This window comes from Aythya fuligula, chromosome 3 (genome assembly GCF_009819795.1).
Source record: "Aythya fuligula isolate bAytFul2 chromosome 3, bAytFul2.pri, whole genome shotgun sequence".
Classification (NCBI taxonomy): Eukaryota; Metazoa; Chordata; class Aves; order Anseriformes; family Anatidae; genus Aythya; species Aythya fuligula.
The window spans coordinates 88,079,622-88,106,064 of NC_045561.1; the positions used below are offsets into that span (position 1 = coordinate 88,079,622).

At 36.9% G+C, this 26,443-nt stretch overlaps 1 protein-coding gene across 2 annotated transcripts in view; it reads right to left on the reverse strand.

The window, feature by feature from the left end:
* The window catches only part of FAM135A (family with sequence similarity 135 member A), a 79,655-nt gene that overhangs the window by 24,402 nt on the left and 28,810 nt on the right, over positions 1-26,443 (reverse strand). Inside the window, exons 4-15 of one of the 2 annotated variants that reach the window (XM_032184214.1) lie at positions 22,141-22,220; positions 18,326-18,465; positions 18,139-18,209; positions 17,637-17,810; positions 16,869-16,995; positions 16,305-16,458; positions 14,631-14,708; positions 12,413-12,462; positions 10,503-10,658; positions 3,741-3,814; positions 3,268-3,422; positions 717-3,021 (exon numbers count right to left, since the gene is read on the reverse strand). In XM_032184214.1, the coding sequence (XP_032040105.1) occupies positions 717-3,021; positions 3,268-3,422; positions 3,741-3,814; positions 10,503-10,658; positions 12,413-12,462; positions 14,631-14,708; positions 16,305-16,458; positions 16,869-16,995; positions 17,637-17,810; positions 18,139-18,209; positions 18,326-18,465; positions 22,141-22,220 (3,564 nt within the window). The remainder of the gene's footprint in view (positions 1-716; positions 3,022-3,267; positions 3,423-3,740; positions 3,815-10,502; positions 10,659-12,412; positions 12,463-14,630; positions 14,709-16,304; positions 16,459-16,868; positions 16,996-17,636; positions 17,811-18,138; positions 18,210-18,325; positions 18,466-22,140; positions 22,221-26,443) is intronic. The other variant, XM_032184215.1, reaches the window with a different exon arrangement.

A 26,443-nucleotide genomic window follows, 5' to 3' on the forward strand; every position in this document is an offset into this window, starting at 1 on the left:
CTCGTTCCTACTTCTCTTCCAAGCCTTCTTCATTCTGATAGCAACATTTTGCTTCCAGTACAACACAGCTCATAAAGCTGCTGCTTCCCATATTCCATTAGCAGCAGGGCTTATCGGAGAAACTCCTATTTTTGCATCTGGGATCCCCAATGTTCCTCTAAATTTGACCTTCCTGGTACCCAAAGTGTAGTGTAATTTAGAGGTGTTACATTTTGGATATTTGAAGTTAAGATTAAAAAATAAGGCTGCAATCTTGGCCAGCATTGCAAAATAGCTTCACAATAAATAGAACAGACAGTGAGTTACAGATACTTTTTGCTTTTATGCTTTTAAACTCAAAGCATATTTTTCCGTACGTGCTATTTTAACAGCTTCCATTTCATTAAACACCATTTTTTATGCTCAGTAGCCACTCCAACATCACTTTTCGGTTGAATGCTTATTTTTTAAAAAGGAACATATTAAAGAAACAAGATACATGCATTTTGCTTGAAGTTTGTGAAACCACATGGAATTGCAATGTAAATCATATAAGGAATTATGTGCTAACACATTTTCCATATTAACATCTAAAATGTGATGTTACTTGAATATACAGGATCCACAAGACACTGTCTTGGGGGCACTTGAGCATAACCACATTTCTTTCCCCCTTTTACACTATATTAACATCATTTCTAAAAGCAAATAAACTTTGTTTTAAAACAGTCACTTACGCTAGCATTTGAGGTTTTGGGGAGCTTTCATACCAGGAAACGGATGAAGAAGCTGAGCTGTAGGATGTGCTGCCTGGCTGCTGTGTAATTGCATCAGATTTACTCCTTGAAGAACAGATAACATTGCAAGGAGAGTCTCTCAGAGAAGATGGAAAAGACAGACAACCAGGAGTACAGACGGGAGGCACAGTCATTCCGTCTCGCAGATGCCCACTATCAATCCTTTCAGATCTCAGGGCTCTTTCTTCTGCTAAACCATGATCCTGGTCAGCACTGGAAGCTCCATCTAATATACCATAGTCCGTTTCTTCATAATACCCATTTTCAATCATTTCTTGATCGTCCTCTTCTTCCTCATCTTGTTGGGAAGAGCAAATAATTTGCTTTTCATACATTTCTTTTTGAGGGCTAACAGGATTGCTGTTGTCCATAGGCCAAATATCTGAAATATCTGTGCTGCTTCGAGAGCCAAAATAGTTTTCTACAAGCCCTTGCTTTACAATATCAGTACTACTGGTGGGAGAAGGATTATCTGTACCAGTTTCACTTTTAGCTGCTGACAATTCTTCCGCTGTTTCCTTTAGTTCTAAAGGCTCATTATATTTTCCTTCACTTGTTTTTTCAACCTCGTACCCTGCACTTACAGATGAAGAACCTGAAACAACAGATGGCTCACTCATGCAAGTGATTTCTAAATGCAATTTAACTGTTTCTTCGGTAGTGTTATAATGCCTTTCAAGGTCCTGAGAGCCTTTGCAAGTTGTGCCAAGGTCTGCCTGTGGGCTGTTACTTTTCAAATCAGTAGATGTAACTTCATCTGAAACAACTAAGCCTAAAAGATCTTTTGTTCCTGAGAGAGAGGAATGTATAGACAGAGTTTCGTTATCTGAATGCCCTGAAAATAGAACACACTGTCGCTGCAAACTGGTATTTGATTTTTTAATGTCATCGCATTTTGGCAAGTCAACTGTTCCAAGATCCAATACAGTTTTACTGTCACTTAGCTGGCATTCAGGTACAATAGTTATCTTTGAATTTTCATCAGGTGAGAGTTCATCATCATCTGAAGGCAAAGAATTTATGGATGTCAGGGATGATTGTATTTCACTTACAGCGCTGGTACTCTCAGTACAATGGCTTTCCAATGCATTTTTTATAGCACAGTCTGGTTTTAGCAAAAGCTGAGGAAATAATCTCTCAGTATTGTATACACTTTGCCCTTGAACATTTTCAAAAACCTGATCAGGGTTGGGGAGAGTTGCAAAAGAACTTGGTTCACTTTCTATACCAGAATCTGAAAACCTAGAAGAGGCATACGTCACACTAACATCTGGTAATTTAGTCATGTCCCCACTTACAGAAAGTTGGCTTTCTTTTGTAGATAAACTAGGCTGATTATTTTTCAGTTTTGTCAAGACATCGCTGGTGTGTCGCAAGTTTTTTTCGTAGATGTCTTCCTTTTCAAGCACTGGTTCTACTGAATGCAGTTTATTTCCAGATTCTGAAGCCTGAATATTGGGCGTCTGCAAATTCTCCCCTTGTACTCCATCCTGCGGAAACTCCGACCACGATCCAATATGAACAGTTACTTTCTCCCCTTCATAGGGATTCTTATTACTTGGTTTGACCTCAATCGTCCTGACCCCCGAGGAAGCTGGCTGACCTCCTTCAAGTGTACCTCTGGGTTGCAGAGCACTATCTACTTGTACAGTTCCAGGACCTGCCTGGGAGATCGTAAGTCTACCAAAAAGAGCCGCGTTTTCACAGTGCACGGGGCTACCCTGACTTGGTTGAACGCCTTCAGTCTTGGCAGTCTTTTCCTCAGTTCCAGATGACAAACACGTAAACTCTCTTTGACTCATTTGCCTGGAGCAGGTCTTTGTATCACAAGGAAATCCACTTAACGTAGGGTCCAGCCCTTCACCAGCATTAAATGAAGGCCTGCCTTCTGAGCTTTTAGAGGCATCTTCCAGTGCTGCACTTTTCAAACATTTGTAGCCTACTAAGACCACAGAGTCCTTAGAGTTCTGTTTCACGACTTTTTTTGTGTTTTCAGGTTTCATTGTTTTCATGAGCTTAGTAACCTTAACTTTAGGTTTATTTGCATCTTCATTTTTCCCTTTCAAAGACTTTGTTAGCATCTTTTCACTTTCTGAATGCCAAAGGTTGGAAGCACCTGCAGGTCTTATTTTCAATTCCGGGCTAGTAAATCCAGCTACAAAACCTTCTTCAGCTTCAAATTTATCCAGTTTATTGGACTCTGACCTTGGAAGATTCTGAACTACCAACCAGGGTACATCCAGATCTTTTACCAAAAGAAGTGAGAAAAAAAAGGATTGTTTACAATAAGATTATGGAAGTAGCTGAAGCTATCAAACACTGGTAATTACAGAATTTTACACATCCTCAAAACTCAAACTATAAAAACATTTCCTAACAAACAAACATACTCCTTCAAAGCCATCAAGAAATTACAATAAAAATACTCAGTTTTTACATTGCTTCTGCTCTTTTTTTTTCAAAAAGAAACTGCGCTGTGAGGTGTGTTTACCTTCAGTAATTGAATCTAAATACCGATCTTCAAAGATTATGGGCAAGGAGTTCATATCTCCATCTAGTTCACTGCATTCAATAGGGAGGGGTGGAAGAGAACTGCAGAAGGAAGTGTTTTTGATAGCTGCACACATCTGTAGATGACTCTGAGCACTGAAAAAAATGAAGTAGTCCTACATGAAAAAAATAGAACTGTTTATTTTTACATTAACAGAAATCAGCAGTAGTTTAACTCCTTTAGCAGAAGCTTTTCCCCTAATCACTTATTTAATACAAAAATTATTCCATTACTCATTTGAATTGCACTGTCTTAACTTGTATGTTCTTCACTAAAAAACTTGAAATCTCTATTTAAGAAAATTAAGTTTCTTTTGAACTTATATAAGTATTTTTGCAAGACAGTACTTCTACACAATGTTAACTACAGAATAATTACATGCTAAATGTTATGCACTTCAAAAGGCTACTCACTGTAGTTCTTGATAGGCAAGGGCAGCTTGCCTAGGATGCTCAAGACAAAAGAATGCTTCTGCAAATCTGCGCACCTGCAAGATCCAAATAACGTTAGAGCTAATTGTGTATTACACACAAGTTCTGAAAATTCACCAGGATTATTACACTGCAATGCCATTAACTTGAATTGGATTACACAGTAGTAATAATAATAATTGAATAATAATTAAATTACATGTATAGTTTTTGGTGGTGGTAGTTTGTTTTTTTCATGTTCAGTCTGGGCAAAGGGGGAAGAGGATACCATGGACAAGACTTGAAAGTGAAATGAAAATTTTAACTTGTGCACTAGATGACTGAGGGAAATTATATTAGACTCAGTTGCCTGCTGAAAACTTGATTACCAAGAAATGAATCATCTAAATCAGGCCCACCTGAAATAATAACACACAAAAAACTATTAGAAATTTCAGTGACAGGAAAGGAAATAACTGTTTGATGGACACTTCTGAATGGGCTCGAGGATTACCTTTGGAAGGAGAAACCTATTACATGAGCTTGAGACGTACGTTTCAAACATTTCATGAATACCCTCTTGCCCATAACTAAAACATTGTGCAAAAAATCTTTTGTTTGTAAAGATTTCAGCTGTGATTGATAAATAACAGAATGTATGCTAATTATAGGCATTGTATTCAAGACTACTGTATGCCTGAAGTTAATAAACCATACAATATTAAAATGGTATTTAATAACATATGGAAGCCTATTTTTTATCATCAGCTATGTAGACATGAAATAGTGTGAATTATACAGCAATTTACTAGATAATATATACATAAAATATCTAGAAAAGCCAAAATTTTGCAAATCAGATTTCACCTATTTCCAGTATTACATTAAAATATTAATTCAATCTGAACGCATTTTTGGAGCTTTTGTTTTTGCAACTGCCCGATTAACTGCATCAAAATGTGCAATTCAATGCACTATGTTAGTACACGTTAGTTTATTTCTTGTAGCATGACATAGAAGAAAGAGAATGTGCTATACAGAAGCTGTTGGCAACTGCTTATGCATTACCTTGAGCATAAACGCCAATTTGTTTACAGAAATTAAAACAAATTTTCTATCCCATTTAGATAACCACATACGTATGCAGCTAGTCTACTTAACCAATTATTATTTACCAACCACTTCTTGGCCCCCTACTCTTTTATTTTCCCAAGGTACTCTGGGCTTTCCTCTTGCTTTATCTAATTTCCCAGACAGCGACCACGAGTTTCACTTTCTGTAATTTCCACCTTTTTCTTTTTTTTTTTTTTCCCCACTCCGTCTTAATATAAGAAAACCTGGTTAAAAAAAATGCTCTGAGGTGCCTAAAAAAAAAACAAACAAACCCAACTAAACAAACAAAACAACACCAAAACCTCACACAAACATTAAAACTCCCTATCTCTAAGCTGTACAAGGGGATAAAAATCCTTCCATCCCAACCTCTCAAAATCCTATTTGCTTTGTGTATGAAATAAATCTCAGTGATGTCACACCTATGAATAGTCACAGAATATGTTTTGAAGCAACAGAAAGCATTACATTTTATACTGCCTTGTAAATGCAACTTCTACTCTCAGCAGTGACCAGACACACACACACACCTTCAGAAATGGCACTCCAAGTTTATGCACACACATGCTGGTTTAAAACCAAGCATTCCTAACTATGCTCCTGTGCTTTTCCAGCTCCTTTTCTAAACAGACGTCTACCTTGCAAATACATCATTTTGTCAGGGCTAATCCTCAGCCTTTCCCCCAGAAAGGTACAATGTTGTTTTACTGTTTAAAAACTAGATATCAGAGCACTCAATCATTAAGACTGGACTGGTTATCATTCTAAACTCAGCAACCTAAAAATTAATTACATATCCTAATTGATTGCATAATAGAAAATAAAACAGGAGCATTTCCCAATTAGATGTCTGTGATTTGAGCCAAGAAAAGGGCGTATAGCTGTTTCCCAGTAGGGGAGCAAAGTGCTTTTGGTTTGGATGCAAGCAATCACTTTACCACCAACCAAAACTGGGCTTACACGGAAAACAGATCAACAAATCTTTATTGGCAATTCTGCCAATACCTCCAACAGAAAAGTAAGGCTTTTTTCAGTTGCAATAAATCCCATTTGTAATTGCTCAATTAATTCCAGTGCTTTTGAAGAAAATCTGGTTCTCAGCTCCAACAGCATTTAGTATAACAGCAACAGTAGAAGACGAGTTGGAAGCAAGCTCCAAAATTGCTCCAAATGCCCAAATGATGAGTATAAAACAAACAAAACAAAACAAAAAACCCTCACAACAGTAGTTTATTATGTTTAATCAGTGTGTACCTTATGGAGGGACTGAGACGTTTGCTAGGACACTGTTAAGCAGGCTCTGCAGCAGCAGAGTGCCCACCAGCTGGCACTGGTGACTCAGATGCTACCAACTTGGTTCCCAGTTCTCCTATTTTAGGACTAACCAAATGGTAAGAAATCATTTTGGAATAACGTGTTCAGACCTACCAGAAGATGTCACTATGAAACAAAGATAGTGTGCAAACTGTGTGTAATATAAAATATCTTAATCAGTTTTTAAAATGTAGTTGCAAACCTTGTTGGTGGGCTATTGTAGCTGATGGATGTTCTAATCTGAATTCTTCCTGCTTTTTATGTAGCAATTAAAATCTGATTTAGTTTTACAGAGATGCACTCAAATAAGATATTGCATTTCATTATGACCTTATTTTCTAACAATACTCCAGCAAAAGCACCTATGCACAGAGGGTGAAAATGATTTGACCAAATACAGATGACAGGCATTTCTAGGGGATATTTTACTTAAGACATCTAAGCCAGTCAGATGAATGAGTCCCTAAAAGCATTCATTTGTCTTAGATTAATATAAAACTTTCCCAGGGAGAAATTTCCAGTGGAGAGCATAGTCTACAAATACTGCAAGATGAAAAGGTAAATTTAGAAAAGATTTAGGATCCAATATAGACCAGATGAGAACATCAATTTCTAAAATAAAAGGACAGAAATTTTGTATCGTGAAAAAATCTTATTTCAGAAAAGACAGATATTCTCTCAAGAGAGTAATTATAATTAGTAGGTCATCTCTCAGATTCCACCTACATTCACTAACCAGAAAGTCTACATCATTTAACATGCAGATTATGCCTCTAGTGAAACATAAGCATTCCAGGTTTCCCCAAAGTTTATATAAAAGGTTTAAAGTCTCAAGACTATTAATGCAAATTGCAAAATGTTATAGTAAGCCCTCAAAAACAGTATCCAGAATCAGTAAAGCTCTTAAAAATACCATGGCTCAAATTCACCATCCCTTTTTAATGTTAAAGTTTACTGAAGTTCCGCAGTGCTGACTCCTGCTCAGCTGGCAGTGTGTTTTCTTATATATATTTAATTGCACATATTTGCAAATTGCTTGCACCAGCTCTTCACATCTTGGGACTACAGGAAACCAGTGTAGTATCTGCAAATTAGTGCTTGTAAAATTAGGTATGATCACATTGCTGGTTCTATGCAAATCGGCTCAGGTAAAATTTCCTTCTCAATGCTGTATTATTCAATTCGTGCCAGAAGGCAGCCTAGGAGACAGCCTACTTGCTCTTCGTTATCAGGCCCTAAATAAAAGGTAAGTTTAAGATTACCTCTGTCCTGCATCTCTTTTTCAGACTTCGATGTTTGGACAGATACTGTAGTATCCAGTAACTGCAGAACTCAGTAAGAAATAGCAACTGGCCACTTCTTTCAAAAATAAAAGAAGCTTTTATTTATATATATATATATGTGTATATATATATATATATATGTATATGTATATATATATACACACACATATATATATGTATATATATAAACATGTATATATATATGTATATAAAAAAAAAAAAAGAACATTTTCAGTAATAACAAGGGTCAGCTCTGAGTTCAACCCTGAAAACTCCAAAGTTTTAGAGACAAAGTATCACCCAGTAGCAAGCTACATGAAGGACTATGCAACCATCTTCAGCTCCCCACCACTACGCTGCAAATGCAGCTTAATACCTAAAGAAAAGGGTATTTCTGCTGCTTTTATTAAATAAAAATGTTTTCTTTTCCTCTTATTAAGAAGCAAAATTTGCATATGATGTGATGCTTGAAACAAGATTATTTATGCAGGGTGACAGCTAGTAGGAGAAGTGGGCATAAAAACAATTGGAAAGCAGTATGATAGCAAGGAACACTTTACATAGAATCACAGACTGGCTTTGGTTTGAAGGAACCTTAAGGACCATCCAGCCCTCTGATCATCTTTGTGGAGCCTCCTCTGGACCTGCTCCAACAGCCCCACATCCTTCTTGTGCTGGGGCCCCAGCCCTGGATGCAGTACTCCAGGTGGGGCCTCACAAGGGCAGAGCAGAGGGGCACAATCCCCTCCCTGCCCTGCTGCCCACCCCTCTGTTGGTGCAGCCCAGGACACAGTTGCCCTTCTGGGCTGCAGGCACAGGCTGCTGGCTCATGTCAAGCTTTTTGTCCACCAGAACCCCCAAGTCCTTCCCTGCAGGGCTGCTCTCAGTGAGTTCTTCTCCCATCCTGTCCTCATGCCTGGGATTGCCCCGGCCCAGGTGCAGCACCTTGCGCTTGGCCTTGTTGAACCTCGTGCAGTTCACATGGGCCCACTTCTCCAGCCTGTCCATGTCCCTCTGGATGGCATCCCTTCGTTCTATTGTATCAACCACACCACTCAGCTTGGTGTCATCTGCAAACTTGCTGAGGGTGCACTTGATCCCACTGCCTGTGTCATTGGTAAAGATATCAATCAGCACCGGTCCACGGACAGACCCCTGAGGGACATCACTCGTCACTGGTCTCCACCTGGACATTGAGCCATTGACCACCACCCTCTGGGTGCAGCCTTCAAGCCAATTCCTTTTCTAGTGAACAATCTACCCTTTGAATCCATTGCTCTCCAAGTTGGAGATGAAGATGTAATGTGGGACTGTGGACTGGTCAGGCATGATTCCAACAAATCATGAGTCAGAAGGAAGGGAAGAAGGGAACTCCTATCCAGCTTCTGTGACGCTTTCCAGTTTTCACAAAAATATTTTTAATACACAACAGTATCTCAATTCATCCCCCAAATACTTTGATTTATATTCCCTAAAAGAACTGCAGTAAAATTCAGTTCTTAAAGTATTTGAGAGCTAGAGAAAATGACATAAATTGGAGACTTTAAGAACCACATTTAAGAAGCTAAGCTATCATTACTAGCATAACACACATATTTTACATTGGTCCAATTAAAATAAAAATATTAATACTTTTGGCTCTATTCAACATATACTTGTACAAACACTACCTTAGCAGCAGTTGAATGCAAATGCAGGTTAATTGAAACAATATTCTCATTTTATAGCTTCCACCCCCGTTGAAGGATTCCAGAATTTATATGAGAAGCAGAGAAAGGCAAGAAAGATTCATAGATAGCCAGTAAATTGATCACACCTTGCTACTGCTAGCATGTTCATTCTAACAAATAAGTCTTGCACTCTTTCTGAAAGATCTCACTTATTCTCCAGAACAGACTATTGGCACAACCACAATCCCCTCATTCAACAGTGTGATTTTTCAAGGCTTTACGTAAGACCCCAATCCAAGTATCCCTTGTAATCAGTTTCTCCTACAGAACTAAACGAAGAAGGCTTCTGATGCAAGTGATAGAAAACCTGGTTAAACAAATGAAATCTTTGCAAACTAAAATTTGCAAAACTTTATTTTGGATTGTCACTATTTACAAACCACCGATTCCATACTCTCACTAACCAGACCTACGAATAAACTCTCTGCAAACGGTTTTACAAGGAGAGCCTCCAGATAAACTCTTAAAATGACCTCTTATGTATATGTGGTATATGTATGGATTATGATGTCAGACAGTAAAAATGTGACGCTAGCTAAAGATCAAGTTGTGTGATTGCAGAACAAGGGTTCTGGGAAGTGTTGTTTGTTTAAATTAATTTTACTCCCTGAAAAATTTTAAATGTTGTATTTCTTCAAATCCTTGACCACAAAAGAGGGGAGGAAAAGATATATTTAATAGAAGATACAGGCAAAGGTTTAGTTCATACTTGAAAATATTTCACCATGTGCTCTGGTTTTGCATGTAGAAAGCAGCAAGTGTATATAAACATTATCAGATCTACTGCATGTGTAGTTACCATGCATCAGTTTTTGTACATGCACACACATAAATGCCAAATTGTCTCTTTTTTGAAATCCCACTTCAGAACCCTTTCAAAGCTTAGGAACGTTATCAGTTCTCAATTCAGAAGAAAAATACATTTCATTTTATGATGTAATCTGGCAGCCTAACTGCAGTAGGGAAGGAAAATGAGTGGGCACTAGACATTGCTCCTGCAGAAAAATACATCATTTTACACAAACACATCTCCCACAGACTGCAATTTGCCTACTGAAACGCGTTTCTTATTCAAACAATCAGTGAATAAACATAAACAACATACTTCATGTGTATTTTATATGTATGTACTTTACATATATTCCAAGAATATGCTCTAACATTACATACAAACTAACCAATGCAATGTAACAGCTCCCTTTGTGATTCCAACTACCTTTCCCCAATAAAACCAGAAAAATTACAATTTGGAGTCTCATTTCCATTATAACGTGTCCCAATAAGAGTATGAACATCCCTTTTATAACACCAGAGTTAATACTTACTCTTAACGTGTGATGCTCTTGTGCAAGCAATGCTGTGACCTCCTCTTGTAAAGTAATGACCTCCAGAAATTGCCCCCAGAGAGCCATTAGAAGTGAGCAAAGCTGAGCAAGATTCATATTTATAAGTTCTGCCAGTTCATCGGGATTTTCCATTTTCTGAAGTATGGAAGAAAGATTTACATGATTACTAGACCACAGTGAACAGACAAAAAAAAAATCAAAAAAAGTGTATTACTAAGAAATTTAATTTTAAAAATAAATTCCAAATGAGAACTGTTTTGTCAAAGTATTAGAATTGAATTAAGTTATATTACAATGCTAACAAATTAGTTTTTTATTATTTTAAATATTATCTAGATGTCTATTAGCATTAGGACTCATGATCTTAAATTGAGGCAACAAACCCATTAATAGCAACCATAACCATGAATTGCAACTGTTTGATTTTCCAACATGCAAAAATATAGTGCCTGAAAGCAATCAGAATTAGAAAACAGGAAATTGATTCTAGATATATTAGCCCAAATTTGATACAATCTTAAAAAAAAAAATAATAATGAAGACATTTCCACTTTGGAGTATTAATAACTTACAATAATGCTTATATGTCACTATATGCCTACATATACTTGAAACATGTTCAGGAATCAATGTTACACTATTTGATAGTTATAGAATAGGTTTCCTAGAACAAGGTCATACAAATTCAATGCAAAACAAGTTTTTCTTTCTAAGAGTGTACTGTAATCCTGTGATCTGGTTCCATACAAGTCAACTGTAAATTGTTAGGCTTATGTTCCCTACAATTTCAGAAAAAAATCTACCTTTTCCAAAACTAATTGGAGACAGATAAGGCATTGAGGCAAAGGGTTTAAAAAGTAAGTATAGTAAAGATCCAACACCAACAGTATTAAAGGGGAAGCATAAAAAAGGATTACAAATACTGAAACACCAACTTAGTAGGCAACAGTAGAAATAAGAGGAACTTTGGAAGAGAACTGCATAAAAGAACAGAAAGGAGAAAATGGAAAGAACAAATATAGTTTAGCAAGCTAAGGGAAAAACTAACAAAAAATTATCTTAAGTACAAGAAAATACATAGAAACTATGTAAATGTAAAAAAAAAAAAAAAGCCTTTCTAGTTTATAAAATAAGATTATCAGTTGCTAACAGAGAGAGAACTGTGTTGGCTTTCTTTGTCTCCCGTTATACAAATAGCATCCTTTCAATGTCAGTATTACATTTCCTTGCAATTGCGGCACTACTTTTGAAAGCATGAATGAAAGTGAAGTCTACTACAGAAGCTGGGTAGAGAGCCCACTCAGCAGCAAAGCATGGACCATCCTGCAAAAACGTTTTCAAACTTCTGCTTTAAATTTGTCTGTGATAAGGAAATCAGCTTAGGCTAATTCTGTCTGGTGCACATGAAAGAGAGCTGAGAAGACAAGTCTAAGTAATCTATAGCGGACAGTATTTGCTTGAGAATGCATGGAAAACAGAAGGAGACAGCCTCAGGACAGATCCTTCTGGATGAGGATACGCCTTGGAGAATCTGCTTTTGTACAACTTACTATTCACACTTGATCTTGTAACTGTTGTTTGAAATCTTCAGAAAGAAGGGATTCAAATAATGAACGCATAAAATTCAAACTATGATTTTAATACAAGTAATCCATCTTTCTATAATCTTCAGTTTTATGATCTTTAATAGTTACCATGGCTACTACTGCCCTGCTGAGCCACTAGATCAGTAGGTAAGTTTTTGAGTCAGTTGAGTGATTACTCTTTGAAAGAACAGCCAAAAGAAACGTTGGCAAAAAAAAATACAGGATGTTATCACCTAAACAGTTTATTCCCAAGTACCATGTAAAATCAGCATACTCTACTATTCAACAAACGTAAAGTAGTACCTTTACTTCTTCACACAATTCTGTAAGACGGACTTCTACATCTATGTTTTCTGGAAAGATGAGAGTATATAACTATGAGAAACATACTGTCTGAGTCGCATAGTAAAACCTATTATCTCACAAAACAATTTACAAACTTTAAAAAGAAATGAAACTATCAAATAAAACTTGATGTCACATTAAATAACACAATCAACTTTAAATTAAGTAAATGATAAAATAATTTCTTACTAATGACTGAGATTGAGGACAGAACATGGTCAATAAAAAATGGTTTGCAGCCAGGTATCACGAAGACTTATCATCAGACCTCATCAAGGATACAATTTTTTTTATTCTGAGTTACACTTGCAAGCACTGTATTGTAAATTAGTTTGCACATTATTAGAACTGCTCAACTATTCAGCAGCAATATTATCACTCAAAACCAAGGTAACACAACTTATCTTCTACCTCAGATTTTCCAGACATTTGTTAATTCAGCACTGTTTTTCTACAGGTATATTATTTACCTGATTTGTAAGCTACATAAATAAACATAGATTCTTGTCTGATGAGTTATAGTTTGGTCAGATAAAACTCTAATTCATCTTTCCCTCAAAAGCTCAATGTCACGAGTAACTCAATCTTCCATGCTATGGCAGCTTAAATTGCATCACAACATCCAATGTCTTTATTCCTTCATGTAAGATACTGTTCCTTATTAATCATTGCTTTTCTACTCAACCAAATCCAATCAATTAAATAATAACATTGCACTATGATAAGATTTCCTTCTACATCTGAGGTACCAGTAACAAGGGAGTAATTCACAAACCTAAAATTATTTCTGACAAATATTTAAGTTATTTTTTGGAAAACAGTACTAAGGGGAAAAAAAAAGCAGTTTTACTTAAAAACATACACCAAAAAAACATGCTTCCAAACCCAAAATAATATGTTTAGGATATGGATAATGAACGTAGGCTTGCAGAACAGCAATAGCTTGCTTAGTCATCTGGTCTTTGAATGATACCATCTGGATTTGCTGAGCATATATTGATTTTCAAATAATTGCAATACCTTATGTCTAGGTTTAAACTTCATGACAAATTAACTCACACAACTCAACGTTCTGAGGAAATATGCAATATAGAAGCGTATGAAGTTCTCAGAAACAAGTTTAGAAATGTTTTTGAAATAAACTACTTGCACCTGTTAACTAGACAGCACTTCATAATTGCTCTGAAAACATTTGAAAGCATTTTATATACACACTATATATGTCTTTTGGAGTGTTTGTGGCCACACAGATTTTGTCATTAGTGAAAAAATTAGATGGTTCACTTTTGAGACACGATACTAAGTAGTTATCTTGTTTGCCACACTGCGACTGAGCATAGGTTTGATACAATAGGTAAAGCTGATGTCTGAAGTCATTTCTGAAAATCCCAAATTATAATGCTATCAAAAAACCTACAATACCAAAAATAAACAACAAAAAACCCCACTAGACAATACAAGACTATACAAAATTAACTGTATTATAACAGCATTGTTCATACATCTAATAAAATTTTACTGGCTCAGCTAAAATAGTTTTGACTTATTTTTTAAACAAAAATGCAGTTATTCATGATTAAGTTGGTGTCCTACTATGGGCTAAACTGCCATTTTATTCTTCTCTCATCATAAACTGCCTTGTGCTTAAACAGCACTGTACTTTGTCCAACATCAAACCAACAGTGACTCTCTCCAAAGAGAAGGCCATCCATTTAGATGTGGACAAATGCACCCTAAGCTTTAAGAATGTCTTGTGTAGTGTTTGGAAGAATCAAACCTTGAGATACCAAAAGCAATCTGAAAGATTTCACAGGAAGAATAAATACTAGCCTTTAATTATTAAAAACAAACAAAAACAAAGCCTGTAATGAACTAAATAAAATGAATTATAAAGAAATAAAAATAATTTTAGCTATTTTATTTAAATGGTGACAACTGACTGAACTCTTCAATCATTTGTTTATTAAAATAAAACAACACTAAAACAAAGCATAATATTTTCTTATTTTATTATCTACACTCAGATCTAAAAATAAGTAGCTCTAAAGACTTCAGAGTTCAACATACTCTCACTATGGCTAAATAGTGAAATAGTGTTCCTGTTTACAAAATAACATAACGTTTTATATTATTAATAAATATCTGAGGGGTTATATCACCTGCTTTGCAAACATACCTAGGTAGGCGTCTCTCTGGGTTCGTGGAAATTTTCTTCTGAGAAGGCGTTCATAAAGGACCTGCATGCTGGCCTTGGCTAGTTATAGGGATTGCACACACATGACTAGTTACTACACTCCTTTTTTCATCTTTGATTTATTATTTGCCTTAAAGTTAGTAAAAAAGCTTATTGCTAGCCTAGCAATTAGTGCAGTTAGATCAGTACACGAAAGCATATAATTTTGGTGTAATTTCTAGATTAGATATCACTCATGATATACATTATGCTAGCATTCTTTGATTTTCTGAAACCAGTAATACTTAAATGGTCAATTACAGTTACTGAGTCCAACAGTTGTCTCCACATGCTTCTGCAAAATCACTGTCTTTTAAAAAAATTATATGAGAGAGCAACAGCAAAGCGAACAGAAGAAACAAAATTAGGGAGGTTATAATTTAATTGAAAATTAAAAAGTGACCATTTGAGATTTAAACGGGACTTGAGATTCTCTTCTGCAAAGGTCATTTAAATTTAACATATAAAATCTCCACCAAAAAACAGTTCATTTACTTTAAAAATTAGAAATAAATGCAAGAGAGAGTTTTGTTCTTTGTGAAGTCCAGAGAGCTTCATTTTTTTATAGACATCACAGAAACATGGCTTTTTGTTCCTTTTTAAATTATTATTGTTAACTGCTGATAGATTTTAGAGAAATTAGTGTTAATTATTTATTAGTGTCACTGTTTATTTTACATGAGCAAAGAGTGAGTAATAATAGCATAATTAGTATTTACATTATTAGTTCTTTTTGTTATATCAATTTCCCCAATCAATGTATATACAAAATAACTGCAATAAATGAAAAAAAAAAAAAGATTCAGAAATAAGAAAATAATTATAGCAGAAACTTAAGAATTAAAACAAAAAGCAAAATACCATAACAACACAGGAAACAAACCATGAGCAGAATATATACAATGTATGTTAAACGTAAGTACTAATTTTCTTTTAATTTATTTATTTATTTTGAGTGTTTCTTTTCAAGCTTGTATCTTGTTAGGGTAAGCTAAGTCACCCAGAGACACGACTAAAGGTCTGATCCACCTACCACTGAAGGTTTTAACGGTGGTTTTTTTTTGTTTTGTTTTGTTTTGGTGTGATGTTAATGAAGACTAAAAGATACCTTCTGACTATGCAATTTGATTGTCAGCTTCTTTCCATTATATGTATTTTGTAAGAATGTTCTAGGGGAATTGAAGGTCCTACCTGAACCATTTAAGTATCAAGACACAATCTTAGCCTGTCTTTACAGTAACAATAGTGCCAACAGATTCTATTTGGCAAAAAGTGCATTTTGTCCTTACAAGACAGACTAAAAGTTGAGTCATTCAATAGGGTGTTTCCCTCCATATCAAGATTAAGATAACTGACACAGAAATGTTCTGTACTGTAACTGTAGCAGTACTTTTGTTTCTACAAAGAAAACCCTCAGTTTCTGGTATTTTTCTATGCACAGATTTTTAACACACTTGTTTCCTTTGTGTTCTTGAGTTATTAAATTCCAGCTCAGTTTGAATAAAAAGATTTTAGATATACAAGATGTATGAAATCAGAGCCAGTTTAGCCTAGGAAAGGGGTTATTTTTAATAACCATCAAAAGGAAAGTGATATATTTTATTAAATGCAACATACCTAGTTCAATTCGGTGAGAAGAGGGGAGCTCCTTTGTTATCATAAGGAAATAACTATGTAACCCTTTGAAAGCAAGCAGCAAACTGGCACAAAGTGTATAGTGGAAATTATAGGCATGACTGAGGAAAGATTCTGAAACAACAAAACTGCAACCCTAGGAAAAAGAAAAAAAAGAAGAAAGATTTAGGCACATACTAATGTCATACAATAAAGGACATGTTAACAATGCAAATTGCCTGTTTTTATGAATCTCATCCATCTTTTTGCAATTTTCAATGGATTGCAATATCTCAAAAAAATAAGGCTAAACAGTAAATACTGTAAGCTTTCATTTGCACAGTTTTGAAACAAGTAACATAGCCTTCTGGAACAATTCTTTTATTTTCCCATATTTAAATTATATAATATTCCCATATTATTATTTTCCATATTATATTATATTCCTGGCACAGCAAAGTAACTCTAACAAAGTTCATTTTTTATCAAACAATACTTGTGCAGAAAAGATAAAATTCACACCACCCAACAAAATACAAATGAAATGTTCAACTGAAGTATTCTTACATCTGCTGATAACTGCTTTGTGTAGTTATTGCCAAAGACCACGCTTTCAAGAGAAGGAATCACAGAGTCCCTGTTTTGTGCTGGTGCATTTCTGTTCAACCACGTATTCTTCACTGGGCGAGGGAAACTGCAAAAAGCACAAACGAACCGGTAAGCGAGATAAACAGCGATTGCAATGGATGACACGACTTAATGAAAGCTTTACTAAAATTAGGCAAAATTCTATTTAAAGAGAAAACAAAATCCCCTGGTTTCATTTATTTTAGAGGAGGTAAATGTATCATTTGCAGAAATCATCGCCACTACAGTAGCAACTGAGAACTGAGAAGATAGCCATCAAAAGATGCTCAATTTGTATTGGACTCCATGATCCTTGTGGGTGGCTTCCAACTCAGGATATTCTATTAACAGCACCTACTTCAGTCACTAACTACAGTCAGCAGCAGATCTCAGTGATTAAAAACATGAATAAATATTTACACATACAAATATACATGTATAAATACCAATGTTTATACATTCCTTCTCTCTTCTCTGGTTGTGGGTATTATCTCTCTATTACATTGCATACTCTTATTTCTAATAAAAACAAACTCAAAATTTTGTTTAAGGTAACTAAGAAAACAAGCTTCTCCTCACTCTGAACCTTGGGTTACAAAATCATAAAGAAAACTACGTTGACTTAACTTCTTCCTAAGTATTCAGTTCTCGTAACGTTTCCATTTGGACACCCAATACTTTATTTGTATTTTATTAACAAGAGATTACCTTATCAGGGGCTGATGCAGAGCAACCAAAGAAGCATGGACTATAACCGAAATGACGGAAAGGTGGAAGTAATCAAACATAACATTGACGTAATGGTGAAGGCCCCGGTGTAAGTTAAAGTGCAACTTTAAAGTTCGGCTACTAATTGGCTGTAGTGTGCTCAGGTCATCTGGTCTAAAAAAACAAACACATACAATTACAGTGACCACATTCAAGGTGCAACGTGCAAGCGAGTTATTAATAACTAATGCAGATAAATAGACAATACAGCATTGGTCTATACTTTGGAATGCAATAATATCTACCCCAGAGGAGAGAAAAAAAAACACAGAATGAGTCAAACCAGTTATGAAATCTTAACAGACTTCAGTGTTGGATTTCTTTCTTACTCTCATATACGTCTAATATGAGCACAGTACATCTATATATAGCACAGATTTAATTAGTTTAAAAAGTTAACATATGCTGTTGCTTTAATAAAATCTTCTATATTTAAACTTACGAATAGTCTGTATCGGTGAAGTGTAGATCTAATGTTAGCAGAAAATTCATTTCATTAAGAGACTCCTCAATCTGAAAAGAAATTGTGGACTTGTGAAATCTTTCCATGTCTCTTATTTATACTAATCCAAACTGTACATAACAAGGATTTAAGTATCTGAATACAGTTAAATCAGTTAACAGATTACCTTCCTCTCATCTAACAGCATTTTTATTTTGAAAATCATCACATCGTTCACAGACACTTCCTCATTTTTGTAAAGAATCTGAAATGTTTTACTGCAAACTATATTGTCATGGATTGAAGCAGGAAAGGCAAGATCAGCACCTGAAAAGAGAAACAAGGATTAATATTACTGGCCAAGCATCTGGCAACTCCAGAGCAGCTAATAAGTGAATTTCCCATTACTATCAGTTCCATGACCACAATTAAAACCATAACACCAACAATATCTGTGGTTTTCCATTTCAGTCAGCAACTACTGGAATTTGAAGGGAAGCACTTTGTTTCTAAGAAATGCTTTATCAATATTTATCAATGTAATTCACTTTTTATACAATTTCTAGATTGAAGAATCTGATTTGTTCCAAGTTGGAGTGAAACGCTCTAGGCATCAAAAATTTTAATAAACCCCCTTGAAGTCTGTCTTGTTTCATTCACCATTCGTGTTGTTTTACAAGGTTTTACCACACTAAGAATTCGGAATTAACTACCGATGAGGCAGAGGTTAACTGATATATATCCACTCCACTGAATTAATCAAGAGCAGCGGTGGTTCCTCCTTTCCTTCCAGATCTTTCCGTACTGCTCTGGCCAGACTAGTTCCAAGTGTATCACCTGAACCTTACATTTCCTACTCAGGATGATATTTCTGCTTTCAGTTCAGAAGCTGTTCATCACGAAGAGTGCACAAGAGAGTGATATATGGTTGGGGAATCTGCTGCCAAGAAAGGTCAAAAGACTTTTGGAAGAAATGAGAAAAGGAATAGTTTTAAAAAGTTACTGAGGAAGTATTTAGCAATAATTACTATCCAAGGGTTATCACAAAGGAAATATGATGATGGCCACTACCCTGTGAAACAACACATAAAAGAAGGCGGAATTTGGAAGAACTAAGTCAACAGAAATATCGACAGTTTCTTATCTCTCCTCACCAAGTAGCCTCAACAACATTAACCTCTCTCAGAACACTGAGTCTGATAAGCTGTGCAAATGGGAGCGTGAAACATTTTTTAAAACATTTTGATTCTTAATCACTTCAAAGGTGTCCACAAAAGAAAAAGACATCTGTAGAGCTGACACTTCACAGGTTTGGAGTCTATGGACCACTGACAGAAAATCACTGCCCGAGTCTGTGTATGGCAAACACTCCCACTCTATAACCTTCATTATTGTTCAACCATCCTACAGAAGCTAGAAACTAAAAACTTTTTTTTTTTGAAGTGCTTTGATATGCATCATTGATCTAGGTCTCTTGGACAAAATAACTACAAAGGATGACTCATTAAATGGCAATTTCCCTAAATAATGGCACGTTCACCTTGCACCAGTCCTTGTCGCATGCTGCAGGTGAAGGGCAGAGAGGGCAGGGTTTCACGTTACGTGTAAGCTGCCAGAACCACACACCATCAGCAGAAGGGATTCTGCCACTGCATTTGGATAGAAAAGAAGTAATGGAGACACATGGCCAAGGTCTGCTTCCTACACGCCGTCCAGCTCCGTGAGTTACAGCTCTCGGTTCTGCTGACTTGAGAGTAACGTGAAATTGCATCCTCAGAAGTGAAAGGAGAAGAGGCAAAGCCAGCACCAGGAACAGGCTGAGCCACGTCTACCTGGGAATCGAGGTCTCACATCAGTGGGGACTGAATTCATTCTTGTGCTGTGAACCTGTGGACATGGTCATCTTGTGTCTAAACTGCCTTATAGAAGAACATCAAACAGGAGATAATCTCATACAGACTACAAGTGCCTAAGCTTTTCTCTTAATTTCCTAAAGGATTCCTCCATCTCCCTTCAAGTCACAAAAATGCCAGGAGACATTCTCAAGTCCAGCCCTAAGGCAAACAGCTTGCCGTATCACCACTGTAATGACACTTGTCCTGGGGTCTGCAGGAACTCAAGGGAACTGCTAAAAGACACAGGAAATAGAAATGGAAGAAATACGGATTTAAATAAGCACAGGACCTCATGAAAAGGTGGGAAGGACCAGGCAAGGGATGGAAGAAGCTGCAAAGGATGGAGAAACAGGATGGAAGGAGGAACAGGAAGAAGGGAACAAATGAGCACGTACAATTAACCTGGGGAAATAAAAGGAAGAATTAGATCAGAGAGTCTGCAGGTGAGGGGAAAACACAGCTAGGGTAAGGAAACTGTTGGTGACTTGTGGACAGGCTGGGGAGAATGAGAAATAGCTAGGTGAGATGACTTGGATTACTATGGGAAAACTGTGACTGTCAAAAAAAAAAAAAGCAGCCATACCCACTCTTTTGTTGACCAAAGTGGGGAGAAAGACACAAGCTGCTGTGGCACAAACTGAGAGACTGAGCTGAAAAGGACCCTGGTTTTGGGGGTTTGGAGGGTTTGTATTTTTGTGAAACGGTTGCTTATCTGAACTGAATTCAGTTTCCCAATTGGCTTTCCAGGCCAAATCAGACACTCGTGTCAATACAGTGCATGGAGCAATATGAAGGTAAAGAGTAGCAGCTGGGGGAACCACAGGCCGATTTGTTTTGACAGCACTGCTGATCTTAACTCCTGTCAAATTGCAGTCTTTAACGCTTTGCCTAGTAATGAGAGACCAAAGAGCTAACACATATCACAGAATTTATTAACAAAACTGCAGCTTTCTGAGATTAGCTGGAGACTGTTCTAAAATACACCATGAAATGGAAATAAAACATTCTTTTAGCAATATTAAACATCATTAAGTAATGCTATTAAAAACTATGTTTTATTAGAGTGAAAGGATCAGTCTAGCATAGCTAAATTCCCTAAACAACCCTACACTTTGCCACTGAAATGGAATAGCCATGGTTTGTAAGAATTATTTATTTACTTCACATAAATCAAAGCAAACATAAATATGCAGGAAGCTTGATTAAAATTCAGTGTCTATATTGTGGTTCTTCTCAAAGTTGCTTTTAAAACAGTGTCAAAAATTCAGGTTTCAGCATCCCAGTTTTACATCCCATTTTCTCGGACTGCAGCATGTTCTTCTACCTGGCATTTCCAGGAATTTCATCTGTCACTTGAAAACTTCATTCATTTCCATTTTTCACATTTCTACAGCACACTGAGGTGTGGGCTGTACAGAACTAGAAGAGTGCTAACAGGTTTCTCCAGTTCAACTTGCCTCAACAAAGAAACCAAAAGGCAGTTCTGCTTTCTAGGTCAGGTACAGGGAAAAAATGGGGGGAAGTGGGAAGAAAAGGTGGGGGGGAAGGAGGGTAAAAAAGGGAAGAGGGCGTAGCTAATTCTGTGCAGGGACTTAAATTAATTTTCAATTTTGCTGCTGGACAGCAAGAGAGCAAGCTTGAAAACAGCAAGACTGGATCCTTTCAGAGCCTTCTTGGAGGGGAAAAAAGGGGAGACAGTAAGTAGCAATCCATATAATTGTTTGTATCTGAAGTTCTCCACTACTTTGAGGATATCTAGTTAAATGAGAACTGTCCTTGGTAACCTTAGTCCAAAACATAAGAAGACTGAGCATATCGGGGAAAAAACAAAAGATATTAACATAAAGGAATCACCACGTTTCACTACCAGCAAAGAGAATTAACAGAGGAAAATCAGTAACACAAATTTTGCAATCAGCTTTTGAGTCTCATCACTACAAACAAGTAGTTTTTCATTAGGTCATCATGAAATAATTTACATTTCATTGTGTCAATGACTGAATTAAATCACTTTTGTATTAGTTATAATAATACAAGACAAAAAGGATGCTCCCTTAATCAACAGGTCGAGATAACGGCCTCGCTTACTAAAAGGCTTTGCACTTACCAGTTGCGTGTAACAAACTAGCTTCTAACTTGTGTGGAATTCTTGGAGGAATTTTCATAGATGCACGGATCTGGTAAAAGCTAAAGGAAAAGACAGTGATTTGCAACACATGCTGTACAGTACAGCTCATTTACCATATGCGCTTACATACTATGGCAAAGGCAGGAACACAGACTGAGAAGGGGGAACAGAGCAAGGGAGAGTAAAAAGCTTAAAACTGTGTTCTTGTGTGTCATCACCCAGATGGATAAGAATATAAGAAGGAGGTCTGAACGCAGAGCTAGACTTTCCACACTCCACAGTGTAAATGCAAGTCTTTATGTAGATACAGGGTAATTTATTGGAGAACTGATATGAGTGAAAAATCAGGATCATCGGCTACACACACGCCCATCTCATAATGATTTACCATGTAGCACATCTATAGGCTGCTCCAGCTCTGCTGCTGAGGAAACTATTTCTGAAACCGCAGCACACACAGCACCAGGAACTGCACAAAATACCCTGCTTGCCAGACACTCTTGACATCGCCTGTCACCACCACCACCCGGTGCAAACCAAGGGTCACACTAAGCAAAATTTGGCAGCACTTGAGTATGAAGACATAGTGCTACTGCCTTTGTGATAGCAAGGGCAGCAGCTGCAGGCATACAGACTAAAATAAAATAAATTAAACAAACAAAACCCACCAACACCACAAAACCTTCAGTCTTTGTTTTCTGAGTCTCTGCCCCCACCTTTAATGAGCTTTTAAACCTGTTCAGCTCCATATTGTTTCCAAGCTTGTTTTTGATCTATGATCCCTAATTTTCTCATATACTGATTTTATGGGACTCCTCACGTGACACAAGCACCCATAAATACACACTTAGATGGTGTGTTCTCTCCATCTCATCCCATTTCAGGTAATTTGTTTTTATTTTAAGGGGTGAGGTGCAGCCAGACCTGCACGAACTTGAAACCACCGAAGCGAGAGAGCAGGAACATCCTCAAGCAGAGGCAGAAACACAGCCTCAACTACCTTTTGTATGCAATTTCTCTTCTGTATTCCATTCAATCTCATCTCTCATTTTCATGGTTTGGACTATCCAAACCATCCCTGCTTATTTCTTGTTCCAGTTTTGGTTACTAGCACCTCTGCTACACCTGACAATCCAGTAGTTCATCAGCAAATGATGCATCTATTTCCTAGTCTGACAGTCAATCAATAAAAATAATTCTTAATTTAATCCTTCCACAAAACTAATAAATCAGCTATAGCCTGGTCAAAACTATGTATCAAAGAATGCCTTATAACAGAAGATACTTAATAAATCAGTGATGTGGCTAGAGGTAAGAGTGGAGAGCAAAATCATTCCTACCACTTTAAAATTGAATAAAGCAACCTACTGCGAAGTAGTAATTATATATTTTGCATTAGAAACCTGAAGGCAAAGACGATTCCAAATACATTTCCTAAGTGATTCACAACCAGTAAACTCTGAATTAATTTTGCACTGGATAAAAAGTATAACATTAAACATTAAGCTTTCACTATCTTGTTCTACAAGAGTGTAAGGCATCAAGGCGATTAGGAGAGCCCTCTTGTCAATACCCCAGCAGGATGCAATCCACTGATGTCTCCTTTCCCGTGGGCCAGATGCAGCCTCCATCATCCAGTCAGTTACCCGCTTCAGCACACCGAGGACACGTCCTCACAATACTCGATAACCTCAGCAAGGAGATACTTCTCAGCAGCTCCAGTTTCGCAGTAAGCATTTCTGGATCCCCAGTAAGCAAGAGCTTGACACCCCACAAGCCACATCTTCTCACGACCCAAATGACTTGAATATGCTAGCAGACCACAGTGCTTGTTGCTTCAGGTGTTATGAAAAGAATGTAAAGTAATTGATGTGGTTAAATACTATTTCTCAGCAGTTCAGAAACACGCCACGTATTTTATTTCATGTCACACTAATCTTCTACCAAGCTGAGCCCCTTTACTAGCCTTTAAAACAGCCCAAATCTGCACCATTCTCAGTTCACCTTTAGTATCAGGATGCAGCTCTACACAGCATAACTTTAACTATAGCTTAAAAACTTGAACAAATGTGGAGAGATGACTGAATTAGGACTGCAACAAGGTATCACGCAAGGCAATATCCCTATTAAACCAGTTAAGACCCATTTGTCCTGGTGATGCTACTATATGACTGTTAACAAACCAGGCCTCAAAGAGAACAATAATCAATTGAATTGTTCACATTTAAAATGTAATTTGTGAAACCAAAGGCCATTGTGACACCCTTACATTTCCTATTATTACATTCAATTCATCAAAAGCAGAGTACTCGACCCTGTATCCAGTAAACCCGATGGATTTTGATGTGAGGTTAATGTGGAGATGGAGGTGTATTGTCTGCTTGTTTGAGACAGGTGGCTTTGATATTCAGCACAGATTTAAACTGTAAGCAGTTTATAACATAAAGCATTTACCTGTTAATCTGAAAATTTAAATCCTGTAGGAGTTCATTTTAGGGCAACTTTTTAAATTTTAATTTCCAATCTTGTGCCCAGGTCTTTGAAACAATTATGTAACTGCATCAAGATATTTAAATGACAAGCCCAACCTCCTACACAGTATTTACCCAAATTAATCACTGCCACTCATCTTTAAATACCGTATAGATTAAGGATCTGTCTGCAAATGCAATACTGTGATACTGAAACAGGGTATTTAATTTACAATGGGACTGCATTTGTAATGCATAAAACAAGGAAGCGTTTTCTAAAGCTGAGACATTCCTCATGCGACAGCAGGTTTCTAAAAGAGATTTCAAAAAATGCACAAGTGTGGTTACTCTCTTCTCCCCCAGCCCTGCTCTCCTCATCTTTCCATCTCTGTTTGGTTCAACTCATTGATGTGTGTCACAATCCTTCCTTTTCTATTAAAAGCAAACAAACAAACAACACAATGCCAACACAAACCAATGACTTCCATCTTTTTCCCATATGAATATGGAACTGAAGCATCGTCTGGGTCTGATGGAGTCTACAAGTGACCCATAAACCTGCTCTATTCAATTGCATCTGCTTGGGAGTCCAGATAACAATTCAGCACCAAAGGACTTGTCACATTCAATTATCCCAGATATCCTTAAAATACTCTGCAAGTAGGATCTGAATACAATCAACTCTCCATTATCTTATCTTCGTAAGGGGAGAACGAAGGTATTCTGGATAGTGGAAAATCCCAGACAATAATGATGCTAGGGATGCTGTCACGAAGGAAGGTCAGGGCTGGCATGCACGTTCTTAGGAGAAGCTGAGAAAACTGAATTTTTCCAGCCTCCATTTTTCTGGATGGGTATTTTTGAACAAGAATTCTTGATTCTTTTACTATATTGAGAAACAAACAAACAAAAAACATGTTACAACCTTTCCCTTAGTCCCCCTCCTTAAATGGGGAAAATATCATATATTACTGGATGATCTGAACTAGATGATCTTTGAGGTCCCTTCCAACACAGGCCATTCTATGATTATACATATGAGAACATCAGCATCCGTATGTAAGGACCCTTGGCTACCTTTTGTCCCATGAAATGAACCAAGTATTTAACTAAACAGAAAATAAACCCAAGAGAAATATCACCAAGAACTGTCATTTTTACAGTGTGATGGAAAACGCACTAAAAACCCTGACTAGAAGCAACAACGTGATATGTGATAGTTGTTGGATCACTTTATAGATTTTGCATTTATAAGACCCACCACCTGATAATTCATGTAAGATGATGTAAGATGGTTTTGGCATTTTAGCTTAGGCTACAGCAGCAGCTCACGAAGCAGAATCTGAAGGTGAGTCACTGCAGCATGGGCAGTGCCCGAATCCGATCTGGGAAGAAAAGCAGAGCAAGAGCTGGATGAAGGTCTGGCACCACACAACAAAATGATTCTGAGCAAGTCTTTAGCACCGTTTTGTCAAGGCAAAGCAACACAAGCAGGCGACAGCTGCATGATGCTTGCTGATACAAATGATATGAAAGAAAGTCTCCAAAGGGAGACTGAGCAAAGTGAGACTCGAAACAGCCTTCCTGAGCGTTATGAAACTATTTACAAGGTGCTGCAAAAACAGCTCTCCTGGTGAGTGATCAAATACGCAGCACATCTTTGAGGTACTTTGATCTTAGTGGCTAAGAACACCCAGAAGAGCTCAGATGGATGTCATCAAAAGAATCCAATATTACAATAAATTGCCTGTACCGAGGCCTTTTAGACCATGGACACTTGGCAGAAATTCTTAGTCTGAAGGAATAAAGTA